Below are 24035 nucleotides of genomic sequence, written 5' to 3'. Positions count from 1 at the left end.
GGCCTTTAAAATTCTGTCTTTATTTTGTATGCTCGGTATTTTCATAATAATGTGCCTTGGTGTGGGTCTGTTGTAATTTTGCATATTTGGAGTCCTATAAGTCTCTTGTACTTGGTTTTCCATTTCATTCTTCAGATTTGGGAAATTTTCTGATATTATTTCATTGAATAGATTGTTCATTCCTTTGGTTTATTTCTCTAAGCCTTCCTCAATCCCAATAATTCTTAAATTTGGCCTTTTCATGATATCCCATAATTCTTGTAGATTCTGTTCATGATTTCTTACCATCTTCTCTGTTTGGCCAACTTTGTTTTCAAGATTAAATAATTTGTCTTCAAAGTCTGAGGTTCTGTCTTCCAGGTGTTCTATCCTATTGGTTATGCTTTCTATGGAGTTTTTAACTTGGTTTATTGTTTCCTTCATTTCTAGTATTTCAGTTTGTTTTTTTTCAGTATCTCTAACTCTTTATTGAAATGATCTCTTGCTTCCCATATTTGGTCTTTTAACTGTTGATTGGTGCGGTCATTTAACGCCTGCATTTGCTCTTTCATCTCCTCCTTCAATGCCTGCATTTGCTCTTTCATCTCCTCGTTTGCTTCCCTGATTGTTTTAATTATGTACATTCTGAACTCCCTTTCTGACAATTCTTCTGCTGTGCCTTCATTGGGTTTTATTGATATAGTATCTAGGTTTGTTTGGGACATTTTCTTTCCTTGTTTTCTCATATTGGTCAGATGTCAGTGGGACTCTGAGATATTGCAGATTTCCTCTATTGACTTATAGTGTCCCTGTAGATTTCCAGTGTATCACCTCCCAGCCTTCAGTAGCCTGAAGTCTTGGAGGAACTTGATAATGCAGTGCTTCCAAAGAAAGCTGCCCCTAGCCCACTACTGGTTCCAGAGCTTGGAGCTGGCTCTGTGCAGAAAGGCTCTCACTGGGGGGCCTGCTCCGAGAAGCTGGCCGTGTGGGAGGGGCCCACCGCCGGAGTGAGCAGGGCTACCTGGGGAAGACTCTAGCTGCCCTGCCCTGCTCTGATAAGCCATCTCTCTCCGGGCCTGCCGCCCAGGCGGAGCTTCAACCATTGGGGGAGACTCACCCCGTGGTTCTATTTTAGTCCGAGTCTCTCAATGCCTCCCCTTCTTGAATCCTGGGTTCTGGAGTGACTGGAGATGCAGTTACCCTCTAGTCCGCCATCTTGGATCACCTATTTTCTTGAAATAATTAGTAATAGTATCATCTTTCTCTCTTAAGAGTGCTGACTTGGGTAATAAATTGTATTTTTGCCTTCATTACCCATCAGGTGGCTTATCCATACCCACTCCTCTAGTCAGCCAAGCAAGCTTAGCATCTACTCTAACTTTAGTCTATCAGACTAGGAAAACTGTACCAATGTCAAAGTTAACAAAAGTAAAAGCACTTCTCATACCTTGGTTGATGCAAAGAGAGTGACTCCAACTATACGAGACTCTTTCATCATGGTGGCCCGTGGGTTTATTTCAATAGGGCCTCTGCTGCCAACAACCTATTATGAAAACAACAGGTATACAGTTAAAGATCGCTGCAGGAGAGCATTAAACTGAGGTAAAACTTTAAAGTGGTAATGAAAAATACTTACTATTACTCTTCCTCCAAATGACAGAAGATTCAAATCATTACTCAGATTTACATTAGCTAACATTTCAATAATCACATCAATCCCCTTTTCACCAACAGATTTCTACATAATAAAAAAGAATGGAGAGTAAGATAACAAGTGAAAAACCTGTCTAATAGCTATTATTTTACAAAAATGCATCCCAAATGACAATGACATAAAATATGTTTTTAAAAATAACAATGTAAATTTTAAAATGATCTAATTATATAATAATGGTATAACTCCAAGGTACCAGCTACAACATCTAAAATGATAAAGGTTTCTACTGGATCAATTGACATGATGAAATAAAGTCTCCCTGGAATTTTCAGGTACTAGACTCAATTTGAGTATAAACCACTTTTTACTTAGACAAAGACTTCCTATCTTTAAAATGTATTTTACAAAAAAATGAACAAATCAAAATCCAAAAACCCCAGGGGGTTTCCCTTTTTATTAAAATAACAAATACACTGGTGTTGCAGGATTTGAGTGTGTGTGTGTGTGTGTGCGTGTGTGTTAGCGCACATTCAGTTTTGTTCCAAATGGTTTACCATCTGATTGTCACGCTGAGATTTTGGTTCCCAACTGGCACTTTTAAAAAGCTAATACATATCTACATGATATTCATTTTATTTTATCAACAAATAAAGAATATCCCATGTCAGACACTATACTAGAATGTAAAGAATGAATGCAGTGAGCTAAAAACAGAGCTAGAAGAAAGATGGAAAATACTAGTCATAGCTGTAATGTAAAGGCCTAAGTGCTATAGTAGCAAAATAAGCCATAATTTATAGAAGAAAAAAGTTAAAACTCTGCAACTACAGAGGCAATGATCTGGGCCTCAGGCGTGGAAAAGAATTGTCTAAGCAAAAAGGAAGGAAGACAAGTGAGGGAAACCAGACAGAAGACAGAGTAAGTCTCAACTTAAGAAACCAAAAAGCAAAATGTAAGGAACTGAGAAGTCAAGGATTGGAACGCTAGAGAAACTGAAGAACATATCTAGGTATGGAGAAGGAGCAGGGAGAAGAGGTGTGTGTTAGTCGGTTTTCTGTTATATTAACAAAACACCTTAGATAATCAACTTAAAGTAAAATGTTTTATTTTGGCTCACAATTTTAGAGGTGCTGGTCCATGGTCAGTTAACCTTGTTGCTTTGGGCCTACAGCAATGCAGTTATCATGGCAGGGAGTGCCTCATGAAGCATGACTACTCATCCCACGGTGAGAAACAGGAGGGGTTAGGGTCCTAATAACCCCTTCAAGGTCACATCTCCATATGACTGTAAGAGTCACACTAGGCCCTACCTCTTAGAGGTTCCAGTACCTCCCAACAGTGCCTCAGGCTGGGGGGACCAAGGTTTTCATGCATGGCTCTTTGGGGAACACTCATCCAAACTACCACAGCATTGTGGGAGAGGGGATTGTAGAATGGGTACAGATTGTAACCACACATTGAATGCCATGTTAAAGGATTGGGAATTTGTTCATTGATTCATGCACCAGACACCGTTTTAAGCACTGCAATAGCAGTAGGAAGTGAGAGTAAAAAAATTCCTTTTCTAAAGTAGCTGCCATTTTTAGTTACTTCTGGGTATTTTTTGAAAGAGGAACACAAATATCTCTGATTAAAAAATAGAAAAGACAAAAGGGGTTATTAGTTAATTTATGATTGATAGTCAGGGCTAGAGAAATTGAGGCCTAAACTAAGTCACAGGTGGATGGAATAGAGTAAGAGAGGTCTGCATAAAGGCATGTCAGAGGTGAAACCAGCAGGATGAGGTGACCAACTTGGGTGGGAGGGAGAATGGTGATTAAAATAAAATGAGGGTTCCTATCTTGGGTGAGCAGGTGAGTGGCAAGGTCTAGCAGGCTGGTGGCATGAAGGAATGGAAGTCAGGCCAGAGACAGTTCTATAAATCAGTAGCACATGAGTAATAACCAAAGCCATGGGATATATGAAGTTGATTAGAGGAAAGTCTAGCACATGGAAGAGAGACTAAGGTAAAAAACACCATGGAACACCAATATGAAGTCATACGAAGAGGAAGGAGAATGAAGGTGAATAGTTTGGGAAGCAAGAACAAAATCAGCTTTAAGGAGATGTGGTCAGGGTCAAATGCTCTGAAAAATCAAACAGGATGAGGACTGAGACAAGACCAGCAGACTGTGACCTCAGAGGAGCAGTTTAAGAAGTTTCTCAGTGAGACCCTGTCTCTAAATAAAATACAAAATAGTGCTGGGGATGTGGCTCAGTGGTCCAGTGCCCCAGAGTTCAATCCCAGTAAACCCCCACAAAAAACAACAACAAATATATATATATATATATATATATATATATATATATATATGCACTAAATAACAAATGTAAGACCTCTACCATTTAAATAAAAGAGACAGATACAAGGGCAAATTAACCGCTGCTCAATTGAGTGTTTACTGCAATGGGAGGTAAGGAAGGAAAAGCTTTACTTGAAATGTGATTACATTAAAGAGCACCAACTTTTATAGCTATGAGACTCTAGAAAGATTATATTTCATTTAGTACATATACACAATACAGAAAGGACAGTAAAATTTGAAAAATTAGCCATTTCTGCTTTTTAAATTAATTAAAACTTTAAAACACACATAGGCATAAAAACGCATAGTCATAAAAATGGAAGCAAACAACTTTAAGAGAGTAGTTTGTAAAAGAATATAGAAACAAAGTAGTCTCCAATAAACAATGTTAGACTTTTATATACTGAAGAGAATTTTACCTTAATTTTGTCAATATAATTAACTTCTCTGTGATTAAATACTTCATGGGCTCCATTTTGCAAAACAATCTTTTGTCCCTCCTCAGTACCAGCTGTGCCCAAAACCTTTAAGCCATAAGCTCTAGCAATTTGGCATGTTGCTAATCCAACCTGAAAACCAAAATATAACACAATAGTTACATGTTTTCTGCATTCCTGAAAACACTTAATAAACATAAAATGAGCTTCAGGTCCTTCTAAGATTTAACCTATCCTCATGGAACTTAGCATGTAAAGAAATAAGAAAAATAGCTAACTTGTATTGAGTGCTTATAATATTCTAGTTACCATCTTAAATACTTTCTACATACTGCTTTATTCCATCCTCACAATGATCCTAAAGTAGATATTATTTCTGTCTCTATTCTACATATGAGGAAGCATAAGTTTCAAAATAGAAGTAACCTGCCAGGTGCTGTGGCATATACCTGTAATCCCAGCATGTGGGGAGGAGGATCAAAAGTTCAAGGCCAGCCTCAGCAGTTTAACGAGGCCCTAAGCAACTTAGCAAGACCCTGTCACAAAATAAAAACACAAAAAGGGCTAGGGATGTAGCTCAGTAAAGCACCCCTGGGTTCAATCCCCAGTACAAAAAAAAAAGTAAATTGCCCAAGTCACATACAAAGAGGGAATAGTAGCTGGACCAAATCAAATCAGACTACAGAACTTGAATTTTTATGCAGTGCATCAAAATGTTTGCTTAGCATCTGCTTTGCGCAGAAGGTATGGGCTTTAAAGATGATCTGAAAATTCTCACTAACTTTATACTTCAACTAATTAAAAAAATACTAGTCGGGCATGGTGGTACATGCCTGTAATCCCAGTGGCTCAGAAGGCTGAGATGGGAGGATCACAAGTTCAAAGTCAGCTTCAGCAAAAGTGACACACCAAGCAACTCAGTGAGGATCTGTCTCTAAATAAAATACAAAATAGTGCTGGAGATGTGGCTCAGTGGTCCAGTGCCCCAGAGTTCAATCCCCAGTAAACCTCCACAAAATATATATATAGTGTATATAATACGTACATACATATATATATATACATACATATATATATATACACATATATATATACATACATATATATATATACATATATATATATACACTAAATAACAAATGTAAGATCTCTACCATTTAAATAAAAGAGACAGGTACACAGGCAAATTAACTGTGCTACTCAATTGAATGTTTACTGTGTGTTAAACATGATTAATATAAGAAACAACATTCTAAGGAGGGGGAGATAATAAACACATGAATAAATAAATGAATAAAATAAGTTCAGAAAATGGTTAATGCTAAGAAGAAAAAAAACAACAACAGGCTATTGGGTTAGAAAGAGATAGGAAAAGGGGCAATTCAGGTCATCAGGAAAGGCCACTAAGGAGAAATGAGGCCTAAAAGGCAGTGAGCAACAAGCCACATGAACATCTGGGCAGTGATCTGGGAGATGCTGCAGGTAGCAAACAGGGTGAAGCAGGAATGTGCCTGAGTGCTCAAAAGGCAGAAAGAGGGTCCACATGCCTCAAGCAACAGAGAGAGAGTGGAAGATAAGTCCAGAGAGGCAAAGAGAGACCAAAGTGACAGGACCTTAGAGGTAAGATAAAGGCTTGGGATTTTATTAAAAACTATGCAGAATCACTGGAGAGCTCCAGCAGGGGAGTATATGATCAATTTAGACTTTAAAAAAGGTCACTCCAATTATATGTGAGGCACAAAGAAAGTGGAGAGGAATGGGGAAAGAAGATCAGCTTGTAGTTGGCTTAACAGTCTAGATAAGAGATGAAGCTGGCTAAGACTAAGGTAGTCGCATGACAAACAACAAAAACAATCCAAATAGTTAGAGGTAAACTGATGGGACTTCCTCACAGATCAACTGTGGACAGTAAGGAGAAAAGTCAAGGATGTCTCTTGGGTCTTTGGTCAGATCAGCTGGCTTCATTAACCAAGAACATCACATTTGTGAAAGCAACAGTCCACTTGGAAGATGCAGGAGTTGCACAGCATTCCCCAGAGGAGGGGAAAGTGGGTATGGACTTGAAGTTTGGAGCTGGGTAAATGTGTTTGAGATTCATCATCTTATAGGTGGATGAAGTCACTAGAATGCCAGATAAATGTGCTTAGTATAAAAGAGAAAAGTAATTTAGGAATATAGATAAAAAAGAATCAAATATGCCAATATGCCAAATATACCAAATAAATGATACAGAGAAGTGTCACACACATTTAGGAAAGTGTCTCGATTTATTGCTAATGACATTTGGGTCATATCATTTCTTGTTGTGAGAGACTATTCTGAGCATTGAAGGATGTCTGGCAGCATCCCTGGCTGCTGCCCACTAGATGCCAGAATCCTCTTCCCCAGTGTAACAACCAAAAATATTTCTAGACATTGACAAATGTCCCTGAAAGGAAGGGCAGATGATACAGAATCACTGCACACCACCACGCCCCATTGACTACCACTGATCTAGAGAAGGACTGGGTTGGGCAAGACAGAAAAAAATTAAAATGAACAATGGTGAGAGAGAAACTGATTTATATTGTAGTAATCACAGACTCCCAGACCTGAAACAGACCCTAAAGATTGTAATACGCATAGGAATGATGATCTAACTCAGTAAGGTTATGGCAGGCACTTATGGGATCTAACCAACAAATACACCAACAGATGCACGGAACTCACTACCTGATGGAGAACAGAGGCATCCAGCTAGATGAAACACAGCATGCTACTGGGTCACCACAATGAACTTTTGCCACTTTCATTTTCAATTAAAAAAATCACAGACCTCTAATAAAACCACATTTAAAAATAAAGATTTAATGTAAGTATATCTCTTTATGCTCTCCTTTGAAGAGTACTTGATAGCTTTGTAAAAGCACTGTTTATTTTCTTCTCGTCAACAATTTTACCAGCAATACTCTTTCAATAGATTATGCACCATTATGTGGCAACTATTTTTCTCGTACTTATTTTGCTAACACTAAAATACGGCACTCCCCACCAACATATCAGGACAATAGCTGTGTTCATAAATCCTACACCATTTTAAACACACAACATAATCCCAAAGGAATTTGAATTAAATGAGGACAGAAAGTACAAACAGAAGCAAGGCAAAACCCAGCACTCTGTTTCCCTCTGATAGGGCAGGGAGGATCAGAAGCGATTCACACACCAGGTCGCCAGCCTATCCCTGCCAGGCAAGGATTTAACAAACAGCCAGCTCCAAGAACAGTGTGGATTTTACCTTTAAAAAAAAAAAAAAAAAAAGCATGGCAAAGCGACTGGGCTTTTTACAAGAGGGTAAGGGAATAAAGAGAGATTTTCTTTAAACTCTTCTCCTTCCTACTGAAATCTTTCTCTTCTACACAGAGCATAAGGTCAGTCTCAGAAAGCCAGAGCAATTTAAATAAATGCACGTGTGTGATAGACCTTCAGTTATTCAGGGTTAAATTTAACCTACTCTAAAAATAGCCTCTTCTCTGGAGCTAAACAATGGGCATTTTTGATAGGACTTATCTCATATTTTCTCAAGCCCCACAAAGACAATCTTGGTGTTTTTTAGTAAATAGTCTGGTCTGTGAAGTCCTTCAGAATTGATCTATTTGAGGTATATAGGAAGCTAGGTGTGAAACCTTGTGATTCATCTAAAGAAACAGACAAAAAGGCACTGACTTCTCTGGATCATATGTCCACTTTTAGAGGTCAGGAAAAGACTCTCATTATTCGGGGTGCAGTACTCCACATATTAGATTACTTCTTTCAGTGTACTCTCCAGAACACACGATGCTCACGAAGGGTTAACCAGCTTCCTCAAGGTGAGCCACTTCACTCTGGGCCCTTTATTTTGAAAATGCAAAATCTTATCTCCAAAATTTCCAAAGCCTCTCTCTGTAGGATAGAGGTCATGTCGATTTCTTGTTAAATTCCAACCTCAGAACTGTAACTCTTCTAAGCTCCTCAGAGGCCCACTGGCAGCCAGGTTCTTGAGGAGGTTTCTGACAGCTTGGTGCTGGGTGATTTCCATGAAGGGCTTATTTTACAAGTTCTGAGTCCTCACCCCCCTCCCCAACATTAGCATTTTAAGCCATGGGTTGTGGTGTTAAGGACACAGCTGTACACTGTGCACTCCATGAATGTCATCAAAGCGCAGCAGGCAAGCAAAGGAGGGGAGGAAAAAGGACTGAGCAGTGTAGCTTTGCAGTGCAGTCTGGGGCCACACAAATGAAGCTCTAATGAGCTTTATTTCCTTATCTAAGGGAATATGGAATTAATATTAACCTTTAGAACTGTTTAAAATTCTTGATAAATATTCTTATAACATATGCTACTTGAAGGCAAAAACACGGCCTGTTATCTTGGTCCGCACCCAGTATAGGTAAAAAACCTAATGCAGACATTATCATGACGTGCTCTGTGGAATTTATTAACCAAGAAATGCTAATAAGGTAGTGACGATCACGTTTAGAAGACTGGATTTTAAGAAATTTCCCCATATAATGGAACAAAAAGTGGCCATGACTGTATTTATAAATTTGGCTTTTAAAAAAACAACTTGAACTATGGCAAACCCATAAACCCAAGCTCATTTAAACATAACAAAAAAGACTTACTCCTCCACTAGCCCCATGAACCAGAACACTCTCTCCAGCTTTCACACGGGCACTGTAAAAGAAAACAGAGGTTCCATCTCTTTATTCTTTGAACATAATTAAGTTCAGGTGTTTTTTCATTATCTTTAAGGCATTTCTACCTTTAGTCCACCTAACATTTACCCAAAGAGCATCCTGATACACAGCCCAAAATATTCTTCACGCTCCTCAGGATCAAATAATGGTTCTTGAGAGCCACAGATAAAGGGAAATCTTCAATTCATGTATCTGTTCAGCAAATGGTTGCTGAGAGTCATTGAGTGCCAGGCACTGTGCTGGATGCTGGCATCACAACATAGTGCTGTTTCTGAGAGGCTTCAGTCCTTGTGGGTACATTAAGTGAAACTTTTAAGCCTGGGGAAACTGGAGTCTCTTGTTCCCCAGATTCCCACAGAAAGTGTCTCCAGGCAGGTTTATTACAGGTAAGTCTTCATTCTGTGGTCCAGAGTAATACTCAAGTAAACACAGAAGCCAGCCTATTTTTGGTCAGGGGTAAGAAAATATTTTTAGCTTCTCTGTGCCTCTGAACGTCAAGAGGCACCAGTCTCTGGGCTCTGATTTCAGAAAGCAGGGCTGAATCAGCAAATTTTCTTGTCACAGAGGTCCCATGGCACCCCCAAAATGTCTAGATCCTCAAGTGAATAGACATATTCTTTTTACTCCTGGCTCACACTATTACACCTCTGTATGCACAGAAAGCAAGGAACAGGGACCAAGGGGGATGAGCCCCTCTTCCATAAGGGCAAGTGCTAATGTCAAGGCCAGCAGCTGAATGGGATTTGGATCTGACTCTCAGGGAGGAGCTCTCAGTTCCTAGAACAATATGGGGTGGTCACTCTCCAAGGACACTGTGCTTTTTCTGGGAGTGAGAACACAGTAACCTGGAGCCAGGTTCAGGCTGTGTGCCAATAGTTGATAAATGGCAACAATGAGCAACAAAGAAAGCTTCCCCCAGCACTCTTGCTTGGAGATAAAGGGATTGAAGAAAGTGGGTTAAACTGAAGGTCTGAATGATAAACTGACATAATCAGTACCAAAAATATTTGACATTATAGAATATAAATAAAGTACGGGCATAGGGTTACTGATATTATACTATAAAATATGAAATACTTCCCAATGAATTTTTATAAAAATCTTAAACACAACACCTCAAACACTAAAAACACTCTTCTCAATCCCCAGGGGTGGGGTGAGTGCAGGCAAACCCTCTTCTAAATCCCCACTACTATGATCACAGCCCCTGCAGGGAGTCATTGACATGGTTAATTTTATGTATCAACTCACCTGCACCTCATATTTGTTCAAACACCATTCTGGATGTCCTGTGAAGATGTTTTCTTAGATGAGATTAACACTTGAAATGGTAGAGTGTGAGTAAAGTAGACTACCCTTTATAATGTGGGTGGGCCTCATCAAATCAGTTGAAGGCTTGTATAGAACAAAACTGACTTTCTGCACAAGAGGGAATCCTGCCAGTGAACTGCCTTGTGCCTTAAACTGCAACTCTTCCTGAGTTTCCAGCCTGTTGACCTCTCCCATCAAATTTTAGACTTGCACACCTCTATAGTTTCAAAAGCCAGTTCCTTAATACCAATCAATACATATGAACATTTATTTTTAAGAAATATATATATATATATATATACACAGATACACACACACACACACACACACACACACACACACAGAGTCTCTTGGTTCGGTCTCCTGGGACAGCCCTGACTAACACAGGTTCTGTCAAAACCTCTTCCTCTACCTCACAGAGATGGTTGTCTCTTGCCAGCACCATATCTGCCCACTTGCTGCTCCTGACCTCATTTCCTTCCCTTCCAGCCTGGACCCCAGGGAAGGGTGCCCTGGCTTCTCTCTCTTCAGTGCTCTCAGCTCCTTTGAACTATTCCATTTGCCATTAATATTCCAGCCTTAGTTAAAGATAAAACCTAACTTCCTCAAAACTTTATCTAAATGGTTACTACTGTGGAAGAAAATCCTATGACCCTGCATTTCAGTGTCCTTCAATTCTGATTCTTATAAGATTACTTTAAGCCAGGTGTGGTGGTATACACCTGTAAACCCAGTGGCTCAGGAGGCTGAGACAGGAGGATCAGGAGTTCAAAGTCAGCCTCAGCAAAAGGGAGGCACTAAGCAACTCAGTGAGACCCTGTTTCTAAATAAAATACAAAATAGGGCTGGGGATGTGGCTTAGTGATCCAGTGCTCCTGAGTTCAATTCCTGGAACCAAAAAAACAAAGTCACTTTGCCTCCTACTTCATTATGAAAAGTGAAGCAATCATACATAAGCTCCTTCCACACCCTCACACACTTTTCCATAATTCTGATCCTTATCCTTCAAGGGTAAAGTTGTCCTTTTGATATTTGAAGCCAGTCTCTCTACTATGTCCTAAATCCATTCCATCTTGCCTTATACAAGATTTTATTCCATCAGTCTTCTTCCCCTGGTGAGATCCTTTCTTAGCTATATACATGTTCAAGTCTTGTCTATCCTATTAAAAAAAAAAAAAAAAAAAAAAAAAAAGAAGGATCTTTTCCCCCTTTCCCCCATTCCCTCCAAAGTAACCTTCTCCTCTCCCCTCTGCTCACTGCTGTCTGATAGCTGGTTTCCCTCCTTCCTAGCTAGGCAGCCACCACTTCTACTATATCCAACACAAACGAAGCACTTCCTCTGTGCCAGATGCCACCTTAAGAGCTTCACACATATACTTCAACACACCCCTAGAGGGTAAACACTGTTATTATCCACATTTTTCAAATCAGTAAGCTACAGTTAAAAAGGGGAAGTAATTTGACCATGGTCATTTAGAGAGCACCAGGGAAAGACAGGACTCTAGCCCAGGTCTTTTATCTTCAAAGCCCATATGCTTACTGGGCACTTCATGAATACCATGACCTTCACACTCTTAGCTTATGGATCCACGCCCTTGAGCTCCCTGAGGACTCTATAACTTTCATCTGCTCATGGTTTTAAATCCTGATGTTCACAAGGGTCCTATTCTCACTACCCAAGGAACTGCCACCACTTTTCATCTACTTTTATCTACATGCTGACTTGCCCAAATTTATATCTCTAGCCTTCAAGTTTCAGATTCTTTTATCCCACAGGCTATTGGGCTTCTCTCCTGGGATCTGGGATGACTGTCTCGCAATTTCAAGTCCAAAACCAAACACAGTTTACCAAGACTTTCTCCTCTTTATATCATAGTTATACATTATTCAAGGTAAAAAAGTTACAAGTATCCTTAAGCTCTCCCTCTTCCTCATACACTTGCAAAAAAAAAAAAAAAAAAAAAAAAAAAAAAACACTAAATCCTCCTGATTTTACCTATCTGAAGTTATCCTTTCCTCTCCACCTCTTCTACCATGATGTCTTCTATCATAACCTTTGCTCTGTCTCATAAGAATTTTGTCCAGAGGAGACTCCTACAGGATTCTCCTATCTGTTTCTCCTCCTGTCTTCAAATTCATCCTTCACACAGCAGATAGGTGATCTTAATGAAACACAAATATAATAATAGCATTCTCCTGAATAAAACATTTTATGAACTCCAGGCCTTACTTAAGAATGTGTGAGCTCCACAGTCTAGCTTCATGCAGTTTGAAACCTGCCTGTTTGATGATAATAGCTATCATTTATTGAGAGGCTATGTTCCAACCTTATTCTCTGCCACTCTTCACCTTGAAATCTTTTACCCAACAAAACCGAATTGCTACAGCTATCCCCAGCCACCATGCTGTTCTCCCCATGCATCATGCTATTCCCATTGTTGAGAATGTCCTTGCCCCTCCCAGACACCCTTCCTTGGGCAAATTCCCGAATGCTCTTCAAATGTCAAGGGGATATGACCAAAATATAGATTTTCAGGTGTGGGAGGGGTGAGAAAGGTTTCTATGCTCTACTTTTAAGGTGCTGCACATGTGATTCCAATAGATAACAGAATTTCTAAACCACATCTTTAAGATAATCCAAGTTTCTCACGTCTCCAGGAGGGTCACACTCATCACCACACATATCCCTTGTGATCCCACAAATCCCCACATATATTTCAACATTGTCCTTTCCCTATTACACATAAATATTATTATTCTTAAGTCTATTTCCCTCATTAGACTGTGAGTCTAATCAAGATGGTATTTTCTCTGCTTTGGGTCCCCAGTGATCTGCACAATCACCCAAATCAGCACAGTTTCCAACCCATAAATGTTTGATGGTATAAAACTAGTAACCCAAAGTGACAGACAGATGCATGACAGATGGCAGGTTGGAAGGCAGTTCATGGGGCCCTCCTTTGGCACTGGCTATAAAATTTACAGAGTGTGTCATTACCTGTGGATCAGAGCTCGAAAAGCAGTAAAGTATGGGATCCCAATGGCAGCACCTTGTTTGAAGTCCAGATTCCCAGGCAGTGGGTAAATAGTGTGATCCGCTGAGAGAGCATACTCTGCATACGCCCCTGAGATTGTGCTGGAACTGAAGACCCTGTCACCTTTCTGGGGAGGAGATAGATTAATATCTGTACCAGGGCTTCAAAATTATGCCAAGATGAGTATCATTCTTTATCATGCAACCTTTATAAGAAGAAATAAGTATTTACATATTGTTTTCTATATCTTAGGAATGCCCATAAAAATATTTTTTAAATGCTGAACATTTTAAAATGTTTTCTTAATGGAACCCAATGAAAGGAAAATTAAAGAAAATAGAAAAAACAAAAGGAGGACTCCAGGAATAGCCTGATGATGGCAAAGATGATAACTCACCTTTACTGAGGACTTACTATGCTAGGCACTGTGTCAGTGTCTTATTGGTCCTATTTGACCTTCACAACTACCTATGTAAGATGGGCACTTTTATTATCTTCACTTTAGATTAATCCCACTACACAGATGAGGAAATTGAGGTAAAAAGAAGTTCTGTAATCTCCTAGGATCAATCACTTGGTCAAAGGTGGTTAATACAAACTGCTATTTTGTGTGTGTGTGTGTGTGTGTGTGTGTGTGTGTATCTGTGTATGCGCAGAACACTAGAGAGAATAAACAAAGAAAATGCAAATTTCTTCAACATACTAACAACTGTTCTAAATCCTTTCCATGGATGTGCTCCTATCATTTTTCATGCATAAACCCAAAAGGAAGAAACCGTGCCAGGATCCTGACAGCAGGATGAGCTAGGACAAGTTTCTTCACTGTCGGCACCATATACAGTAAATTCTCAATAAACTCCTGCTGGGCCCATACTTTTGAAAAGCACATGCATGGCATTAGAGGTTCAGCATGATTTACATGTTAGGGGAAATTTGACTGCCCACTTTAAGCAGTCCCTCAAATTCTCTTTTTTGGAAAAATAAAATAAAAGTGAATATTCTTTGGAATAGGCAAAGCAGGGAGGCAATGATTGCTCAGAATACTTTAATTGGTCCTATAATTAAGAAACCTGAAAGTAACAGCATTATTCAGCAGGATGGAGATGCGAAAAGATCCAAAAGGCATCTGAGAGTCAAAGGCAAGTATCACCACTTAACAGTGTCTCCTGCAAGGGTCAAGCATGCCTAGGTTAAGATTAATCCTGCTTTTATAGCTTAAACACACGTTGAACTGATTTCAATTTCAATCATTTACTAAGAATCCACTATTTGGAAAGCATTATTTTGAGTTCTGCAAGGAATACGAACAGCAAGACACTGTCTCTAATCTTAAGCACCCTAAACTCTAGGAGGAGAGAGAAGAACATAACAGAAAAAATTATAAAGCAAGGTAAACACAATAAGTCATCAAAGGGAGGTACAAGAAGAAGAAAGGAATTACTTCTAAGCTGAGAAAATGGAGGAACTGTTTCATTGAGAAGTTAATATTTGAGTTAGAACTTGAACAGGACAAGATTTTGAAAACAAGAATTGGAAAGAGTCTATGGAACCAACCTAGGTGCCCTTCAATAGATGAGTGGATAAAGAAAATGTATGTATATATATATATATATATATATATATATATATATATACACACACACACACACACACACACACACACAATGGAATATTACTTAACTTTAAAGAAGAATGAAATTATGGCATTTGCCAGTACATGGATGGAGTTGGAGAATATCATGCTAAGTGAAATAAGCCAAACCCCAAAAAACCAAAGGTTGAATGTTTTCTCTATATGCAGATACTAATTCTAATAAGGGTGGGAGGCTAGGGAAGAATAGTTACTTTACATTAGGTAGAGGGGAGGGGAAGGGGTATGGGAATAGAAAGGATAGTAGAATGAAACAGACATTATTATCTCATGTACATATATGACTGCATGACCAAAGTGATCCTACAATATGTGCAATCAGAAAAATGAGAAATTATACTCCATTTATGTATGATTTATTGAAATGTATAAATGCATTCTATTGTCATGTACAACTAATTAGAACATAATGAAAAAAAAGAATTGGGAAGAATCAACATGGGTGAAGAAACAGAAGTAGCAAAGAAATAGAGGCAGGAATAAATGCTGAGATAGTACAAGCATCAATTCTCAATAAGAAGGTAAGTACTGGCATTACATACCTCATGTGTGGTATGTTATGATTTCAGGAGATAAAATGGAAAGAAATTAAAGTTGGAGTACAAAAACAACAAGAAGTTTACTTGAATCTATGTATATGCGTTTCAGTTTAGTTCTGCCAATCAGAAGAACCAATATGAACAAAAACACAGACACAAGAGAGGCTGGGATGTGCAGGGGAGGATAATAATTCAATACTAAAGAATAAACTGCAGGTTGAGAGGAGGAGATAAAAATGACAAGATAGATGGGAGAGAGCATCGAACACTCTTATTCCATAAAGAGGAGTTTCATCAATATCCTGAAATATTTAAGGAATTAATGCAAAAATTAATAGAGGTGTAAAATGCTCAGAATTACATGCCAGGAAAAGATTCTAGAGTAGGGGTAGATTCTAGAGTAGGGAAAGGAGAGAGGGTAGTAAGTTAAGTGTGTATCACAGAAGCCCAGGTCAGAGGTATAGTTAAGTAGGTAAGATAGCTTGAACTAAACTATAGGCACTAGGTATGGAAAGAGGAGAGAGAATGCCATTCGAGTGAGGGAGACTGAGATAAGCCTTGAACCCTAGAAGCTGCCAAGGTAACATAAGAGAGAGGCAGATCTGCAGTGAGAAAAGATGAGCTCTGTTCCAGATTCACTGAGTAAGAGGTTCCCAGAGGCTGGACATGGGAGTCCAGTGCTCTTCAACAGAACTTTTGTCATGGTGGAAATCTATTCAGGATATCTGCATTGTCTGGTAAATACTAAGAAAAAAAATTAGTATATTGTCATATTGTGTCTAGGTTATACTCTCCCATAAGACTTGCAGAGTAGCAGCTAGATGCATGTGAATACTAAGCATTTGAATTGCTGCTAGTGTGATTTTGGAACTGCACTTTCAATTTGAATTTAAATTAACTTGATTTGAAATTCTTAATTGCCAATAGGGGCCAGTGGCTACTGTTTTGGACAGCTCAGTAGAATGTTTCATGTTAAAGACATCACATATGATAATGGAAATAAAGAGAGTTCATGAGATCATCATGAAAAAGACATCAAATACAAAAAGTAGAGGTCTAAACAGGGACTAAGAGACCTGGGCAGCACCAAGATTTAAGGAGCACACATAGAAAAAAAATCCTGAAAAAGGATGCCCAGAGAGGAAGGCGAAGGAAGGACAGGATAAAATGATGTCACAGAAGCTGCAGAAAAAGTATTTTTAAGAAAAAGTTAAGTGGCTGAGAGTGTCAAATGTCACTGAGAAGTCAAGAAAGATAATGACATAAAAGGGTCCATTAACTCCCACAGTACAGAGGCGATTAGTGACATTAGCAAGAATAGTTTCAGTGGAGCGATGGGGGCAGAAGCCAGATTGCCACAGACTGAGAAGTGGAAAGCTGTATGTATCTGACCGTCTTCCTGTACAGGGGCACATTAATCTTCTCCATCCCAGGTCAATTTTGGTAAATGTGCTGCCAAAGTTGAGCAGGTCAAGAAATTATGAGGAAAGATGTTAGAACATGAGTATGATATGAATATACAATTTCCTTTATATGTCTTTTTGCATATAAATAACAAAAGCCCTGACCAAAACACTTCCATTGACCTTGATCTGACTCAGCTCTGAAACTGTACAATGACCTTGCATGTTTTCAAGTTTTCTCATTCTTAAAAAAAAAAAAAAAAAAAAAAAAAAAAAAATTTCTCCTTTATTTTGTAAAACTAAATTCATAAAGGGAATTAAAAATTACATTGGTTTGTGTACTACCAAGACTTAGGAAACAGTATAAATTCCTTATTTGTGTTCTTTACTTACATATTTTTATTAAATCAAAAGGACCACAGTTCCTTTTGTGGAGTTGTTAGATACAGAAATCATCCAGCACTTGCTCCAACTGATACAAACAAATCCTCTGGATAAGACATCATTTCTTTTTTGACTAAAGGAGTCCCCCAAGTGGCAGAAATTGTGTAATGGGGCCTTTGAAAGTCTTACAGATATGTTTTAAAGATATGCTAAAATGTTTTATAAAAGTAAGTCAAAATGGAAATAATTAAAAATGTAATACCTTGAAAGCAGTTACATTATCTCCAATGGCCTCTATTACCCCAGCCACATCAGTGCCAGGTGTATAGGGTAAGACTGGCTTTAGGGAATGAGTACCAGAGCGAATATATGTCTCCACTGGGTTTACACCACATGCGTGGACTTTGATTAGAACCTGAAATGACAATGCATTTTAGTTACACAGAGCATTTAGGCATTAATTTACAGTTATGCTATAACCAAATGGATTATGAGAGCTATAAAAATGGAGAAAACGAAACAAACTAATCCTTCCCTCAAGCAGGTCACATTCTAATTTTGTGAACCAAAATGTAAATAAAAAATAAAACGAAGTGGCTTATGTGCTATATTAAAAAGATTTTGGGAAAACAGAAGAAATATTTAAGAATATGTGGGGCAGAGACCTCTTTCACCAAACCTACTTCCTTCTCTTCCTAGACACATGGGAGAAACATTATTTCCTGGCCACCCTCTCAGTTTTGAGTAGTGAAGGGCCTGAGTGACAGCCAGGGAAACGTGAGCAGAAGTGATGAGAGCCACTTGCAGGCCTGGCCCATCAAAACCGTCCTAGGCAATCTGCACTGTGTTTCCACATCCTTTCCTGGAAACCTCAGAACTCAGGTGCTGAAGGTGTCAGAACCCTATGAGGACAGAAGCCTGAGTCCTACTAAGTCACTGCAGAAGGACTACCCACCAACATTATAAAATTTGGGAAATAATTTTCTATTTTTGAAGCACTGAGATTTTGAGGTTACTTCTAGTAGAGAAGCCAATTTTTCTTTAACACAGAGTGATTATCTCTGCTATAGGAATAAGAGAAAACCTTAAGGAGGAAGCAGTATTTGTATTGAGTTAGGCCTTAAAAAGATAAGTAGAGATTCTATAAGAATAGGAGGAAAATTATTTCAGGTAAAAGAAATAGTACATGCAAAGATGGAAGTAATGAAAGGGCCTCTTGGGGAAACTGGATAAAGTATGATGTTGTTACAGCACTGTCTATTGGGGGAGTGATAAGAAATAAATTTGTAAAGGTAGGTTATAGCAAATTGTGTAAACTCTCTAAGGCTTGCTAAGGAAATTAGACTACAGAGCTATGGAAGGTGCAGTAATAAAAACACATGACTTTGAATCAAAAGGATATTGTTAAAGTCACTTGAGATGAGTAAGCTTTACAATTAAATTCTTTTAATTCATAAGTGAAAAATATGAATGCAGAAGGAAATTTTTCCCCACCATGTGCAAAATAAAAACCATGTAAGTTTTTGATTAAAATAAAGTATCAAAACTACTTATGACTCCATTCAGAAAAATCTAATTTTTTTATACTGTGTAAGTTGATTCTCACTCCAAAAAATTTTCTCATAAGCAGAGGTTATCTCTTCTCATTTATCTACTTCACTAATTATTAGATCTGTGTTAATTTTGTCAGAGTTCATGCATATAAACAGTGTAGAATTTGTCCAAATTCAGTGTCTTTATAAATCATTGTTAGTCTGTGCTTTGAACACTAACTTGATGTGCTAGGGTTTCACATCCATTGTAATCATTGTCTGAATAAGGTCATTATTTCCACCTGGTGTTCTTTTGGAACTGGTACTACAACATCCGACTGCAGCTTCAGCACTTCTGGTCCACCAAATTCAAAAACTCTAATAGCTCTCATTAACTTCTGTCCAGTTGCCATGGTGACCTAGATAGTAAGGAAAAATTAATTTATTGTTATATTGCATTTAGGCTATCACTATGTTTTTTCCCCTGGAGGGGCAGATCAAACAATTTGATTCCAAACAACAATTTGAATCATGAGCTTACAACTGATCTCATTTAATTTTTCAGAATTTTTCATCCTACAAATCCTTCAGCTACAAAACCTTCCTGTGGGGATTTAGTGACTTCAACAAGGGAATCAAACATGCAACCAGAAACATTTGGATAGACAACATGATACCATATCTTATGCTTTCTTTTGTGTAAGTTTGGATTGCAACACCTTGAAAAATTTAGGAGATAATATAAGATTTACTAACATTAGATAAACAGACTTCATATTGATAAGATTACAAAATATGTCAAACATATAGAGAAATATGGAGAATATAACTAAACACTTTCACATCTATTGTTAACAAATCTCAACATTTTAAAATCCTAAAACTTTATAAACATGAAGCTTGCTGTGCCCATCCCTACACCCATTTCTGAACCTTTCAAAAGGTGATTTTACCATAAATTCACTACTAATCATTCCCAAGCATGTCCTACCACTAATACACCAATATGCATTAATAAGCAGTAAGTGCTATTGTTTTGCAAGTTTTCCAACTTTTGGTTGTTTTGTACTTAATTCTGCAATTTGCTTTTTCTTTCAGCATTAAGCTTTGAGATGTATCAAATTGAAACTCTTGGTGTTACGTAGATCATTTTAACAAAAGGGGAAAAACATTAAAAACCAAAAAACACTGCTCTATAGGCAATTTTTACAATCTTTTATAAATTCTAAGGGCTTAATTAATCTTTACGTCCACCACTGTTAGACTAAAAAGAAAATTGAGAGTTAAAATAAACTAAGAAAAGGCAAAGAGCATTAGTATATAAAATCATGTAATGGAAAATTTTGGAAACTAGAAAATTTTTCTGTACCTATAGAGATAATGAAAAGGTGTTGACTATATTTCCATAAATTTAGTTGTGGGTTATTATAATTTCTTGAAATAAAGCAAATCAAATATTGTTAGATTCTGCTACTACTTAGAACATATTTGCTAACTTCTGCAATAATTATACTCCTTAAACACAAGCAGTACAATCTGGAAGAGCTGCAAAAACTTGGACCTGTGATCCAAGAACTCACACTTTTATCAGAGCTCAGCACAGGACTGCTCAGAATAGGGCCTATTCTGGTTAAAAATGTCATTCCATGTGTGCATAGGGTTGGAGTCAGAGGACCAAAAACATTTTGGTAGCATTATTAATGGAAAGTTCTTGATTTAATTAATCAGAAATTTACCACTTAAAAATCCTTAGTTAATATGATCTAAAACAGTGCTTAGAACAAAGGCGAACATGAAATTTACATAGGAAATGTGAAATTTTCCAAAGGAGCAGAAGCAGGCAGAGGGTCTAAACAGAGTTGCACAAGTAGCATAGCAGCTACACAGTTTTTGAGGGTAGATGGATCAACCCCAAAGGACCCAGAAATGGCAACCAATTGTACTCAGTAATTTCACTACTGTTCTTTTCAGTCTTCACTCAAGTTGGGATTTTTTATAGACAAGAAAGTGAAAGTAGAGCTTGGCATAATGGCACACACCTGTAATTCAGGAGAATTGGAGGCTTGAGGCCAGCCTTAGCAATTTAATCCAGCTCTTAGCAACTTAGTGAGACTCTGAGTCAAAAGTCAAAAGTCAAATTAAAAAGGGGCTGGGGATGTGGCTTAGCCATAAAACATCCCTGGATTCAATCCCCAGTACCACAAGAAAAAAACAAAACAAAACAAAACAAAAAACTAGAAAATAAAACAGAAAAAAATTGCCCAGATCAGAGTTTCCCATGCATGGTAGAATGGTAAAAATAAGAACTCAGCTTTCTCCCATACCACTGCTTTGTTTGTTGTTTGTTTGTTTGCTGTTGTTGTTTTCAACATGGTATCATGGAAAGTGTGTGGGTTTGGAATCCAATAGCCCTAGGTTGGAATCCCCACTCTCTTATCTACTAGCTACATGGCTGTGGGCAAAGCAGTGAACATTCTAAGCCTATTTTCTCATCTGAAAATTGGGCTTCCACTCAGTTACTACACAGGAGACATGGCAAGCAGCAAGCACAGAACTTAGCAATGCATGCTCTGGTGTATGGCACATAGCATTAGTTCTTTCTAATTTCTTATTCATAAAAATATACTCCATTCTATATTTCTACAATCATCTTCAACTTAACAATGTTTATAAAACCTTGTTAGGAAAACAAGCTCTTATCCTCCAAGAATCCAGTCTAGATAATCATTTTACAAAATTTAATATCAATAATTGGTTGTCATTTATTTGACAAGTAGTTCTTAAACATTAAATGTATGTGAGGTATTGTACTAAAACCAAAAAACACAAAGGACACAGAGAAAATACCTCACTCCCCCAGAACCTATGCACTCTGCACTCTTACTTTCTGTCATACACACATAAATACATCATGTAAGACGTATGACTCTACGCTTTCAGTATTGACCTATTTACTATTTATTTCTTCCAAATGCTCAAATTTTTCCATCAGTAGACATCATTATTAGTCTCAAAAACCCTGTAGTAATAATAAAAACAAAATTACTCTGAAATAGGATATGTATCTTATATCTAACACATTTATTTCCCATTTATTCTGGAAATGACTAAATAGGGAGGAAGAAAGGAAGGTAGAGGCTTATCCTTAATACTTGATTTAGGAGACCCACCTGCCTTGCCCGGTACCATCACACTGGACCCTGTAAAGAGACTGCCCATGACCTTGACAGCACTCTCTTCTGCTCTGCTTCTCTTGATATTATTTCCTCAGAGCCTTGGCCATTCTGATTGGCCAGGCTCCAAACTGGACTCTGTCTTTGAAATCAACTATGGGATCCTTATCTGTTTCATAATTGAGGTACTATGTCAAAGGGAATTATAAGAAAAATAAAACAATGCGACATACTAATAGCAATTATAATTCTGAATCTACCACAATATCTGACTTTAAAAAAAAGCATGAGTCTTTCAATTCTATTGATAAAAATATTTTTACCACAGGTAGAGAAGCAATTAAAATGTTATTTTATGTAAAAGTAAAAATAAAACCACCACTCATTTTATGAATGATAAAACACTGCTAAAAGCTTAAGAGACTTGGCCAGGGTCACACAAAAGCAAAGCTAGAACTCAAGTCCTACACTTAACAGATTTTTTTTCCTTAATGTATAATCCTTTAACCCTCAACCTTAGAAATTTTGGTGCACAGATTACCCTCAATTTCTAGAAATAAATTTGATAATGATGACACTATGAGAGACTGAGTTAGAAATATAAAAATTTAATTAACCTACAGGTAGGATTACATATTTTATGATTAAGGTCTCTACTTAGTTTGAAATTTCTCAAATGCCTATAAGTCAGGAAATTCAGTAGAAATACAAAAGACAGGATTCTATTACAAAAACTAATAATTTCCTTATCTGGAAAATGGAGATAATATTTGGGAGCATAGGGTCCCTGTGAAGATTAACTGCAACACATGCAGAGTTCTTCCAGTATGCCTAGCATACAGTACGCTTTATAATATTCAGAGTAAGTCATTTGTGGTCTCACATTGGATAGGCAAGGTTTTACACTGCTTGTGTTTTAAAAGTGTGCCTCAAACAGGTCTTTATATTTATCAAATATCTACTTTTAAAAATTATTTGGAGTACCTCAGTTTAATTTTTGGTTCTGATTTTTGTCTCTGATTAGCTGCCAACCATACTTCTAAAATCTAGGATATACAAAACTTAAAATTATCCTTCTAACATTGATCATGTCCAGGCTATGCTTAATTCCATATGGTTTAAATGAAAGTTAAGTACAGCAATTCATAAAGCCAGAATAAAAGTGCATTATGAGACAAAAGCAGAAGTAAAATTAAGAATTCTGGCAAAAAAAAAATAAAAATGAAAACTTGGAAAAAGATCCAATTATTACAAAATGTGCTGCTGTTGATCAAGAAGGACTCATGTAAATATATGGGGGGTGTTAAATTCATCAGCAATTCTTTTCCCAGATGTATGATAAGGAAAGGTGAAGTGGGGCGGGGCGGTTAAAAAAATAATTCCGAACCTCTCCAGGGTCTTGGATGGAATAGGGCAGGCTGCTCACCAGTGTTGGGATAGAGCTCCGTGAGATCTGCTGCTGAAGTCGCTAGTGCAATAACCAGTCACACTGGCTTCAGGGGAACTCACTTCCACTAGCTGTGTACAAGGAGACCAGACTTTAGACTTTGAACGGTTCAATCATTAATGAACCTTCCAGGGTCACTAAGATGAGTCTCCTCTAGAAACTAAATATAAGCCAAGTGTTAACAGTGATTTTTTTTTTTTTTTCTTTTGAAGATTATTCTAGGTGGGGGCTACATAAGACGATGTACTTCTTCCCAAACGGTAGCTTGCAACCCTGTCGGCAGGCTTATGGAAAGGGCGCTAGGAAACCTACTGCGGCGGTAATGTGGGGAACAATCTCTGGCAGCCGCTGTGAGGCAGAGGCCCTGGGCCGACTGGCGCGCGCTGCTGCAGGAGTCCCCCAGGTCAGCACCCGCCCAGGGACA

General features: G+C 37.9%; 1 protein-coding gene across 3 annotated transcripts in view; it reads right to left on the bottom strand.

Moving 5' to 3' along the window:
* The window catches only part of Cryz (crystallin zeta), a 30182-nt gene that overhangs the window by 5681 nt on the left and 466 nt on the right, over positions 1–24035 (bottom strand). Inside the window, exons 1-8 of one of the 3 annotated variants that reach the window (XM_047522786.1) lie at positions 23591–23698; positions 19294–19410; positions 17722–17874; positions 13446–13609; positions 9062–9113; positions 4401–4550; positions 1616–1717; positions 1427–1522 (exon numbers count right to left, since the gene is read on the bottom strand). In XM_047522786.1, the coding sequence (XP_047378742.1) occupies positions 1427–1522; positions 1616–1717; positions 4401–4550; positions 9062–9113; positions 13446–13609; positions 17722–17874; positions 19294–19404 (828 nt within the window). In that variant the 5' untranslated portion in view covers positions 19405–19410; positions 23591–23698. Of the gene's footprint in view, positions 1–1426; positions 1523–1615; positions 1718–4400; positions 4551–9061; positions 9114–13445; positions 13610–17721; positions 17875–19293; positions 19411–23551; positions 23699–24035 lie in introns of those variants that run through there. The other 2 variants (XM_047522793.1, XM_047522777.1) reach the window with 2 other exon arrangements.

The sequence above is a fragment of the Sciurus carolinensis genome, chromosome 1 (genome assembly GCF_902686445.1).
Source record: "Sciurus carolinensis chromosome 1, mSciCar1.2, whole genome shotgun sequence".
NCBI classification, from domain to species: Eukaryota; Metazoa; Chordata; class Mammalia; order Rodentia; family Sciuridae; genus Sciurus; species Sciurus carolinensis.
The sequence above is the reverse complement of the archived record's forward strand: the minus strand, read 5'-3'. Positions and strand labels throughout refer to the sequence as shown.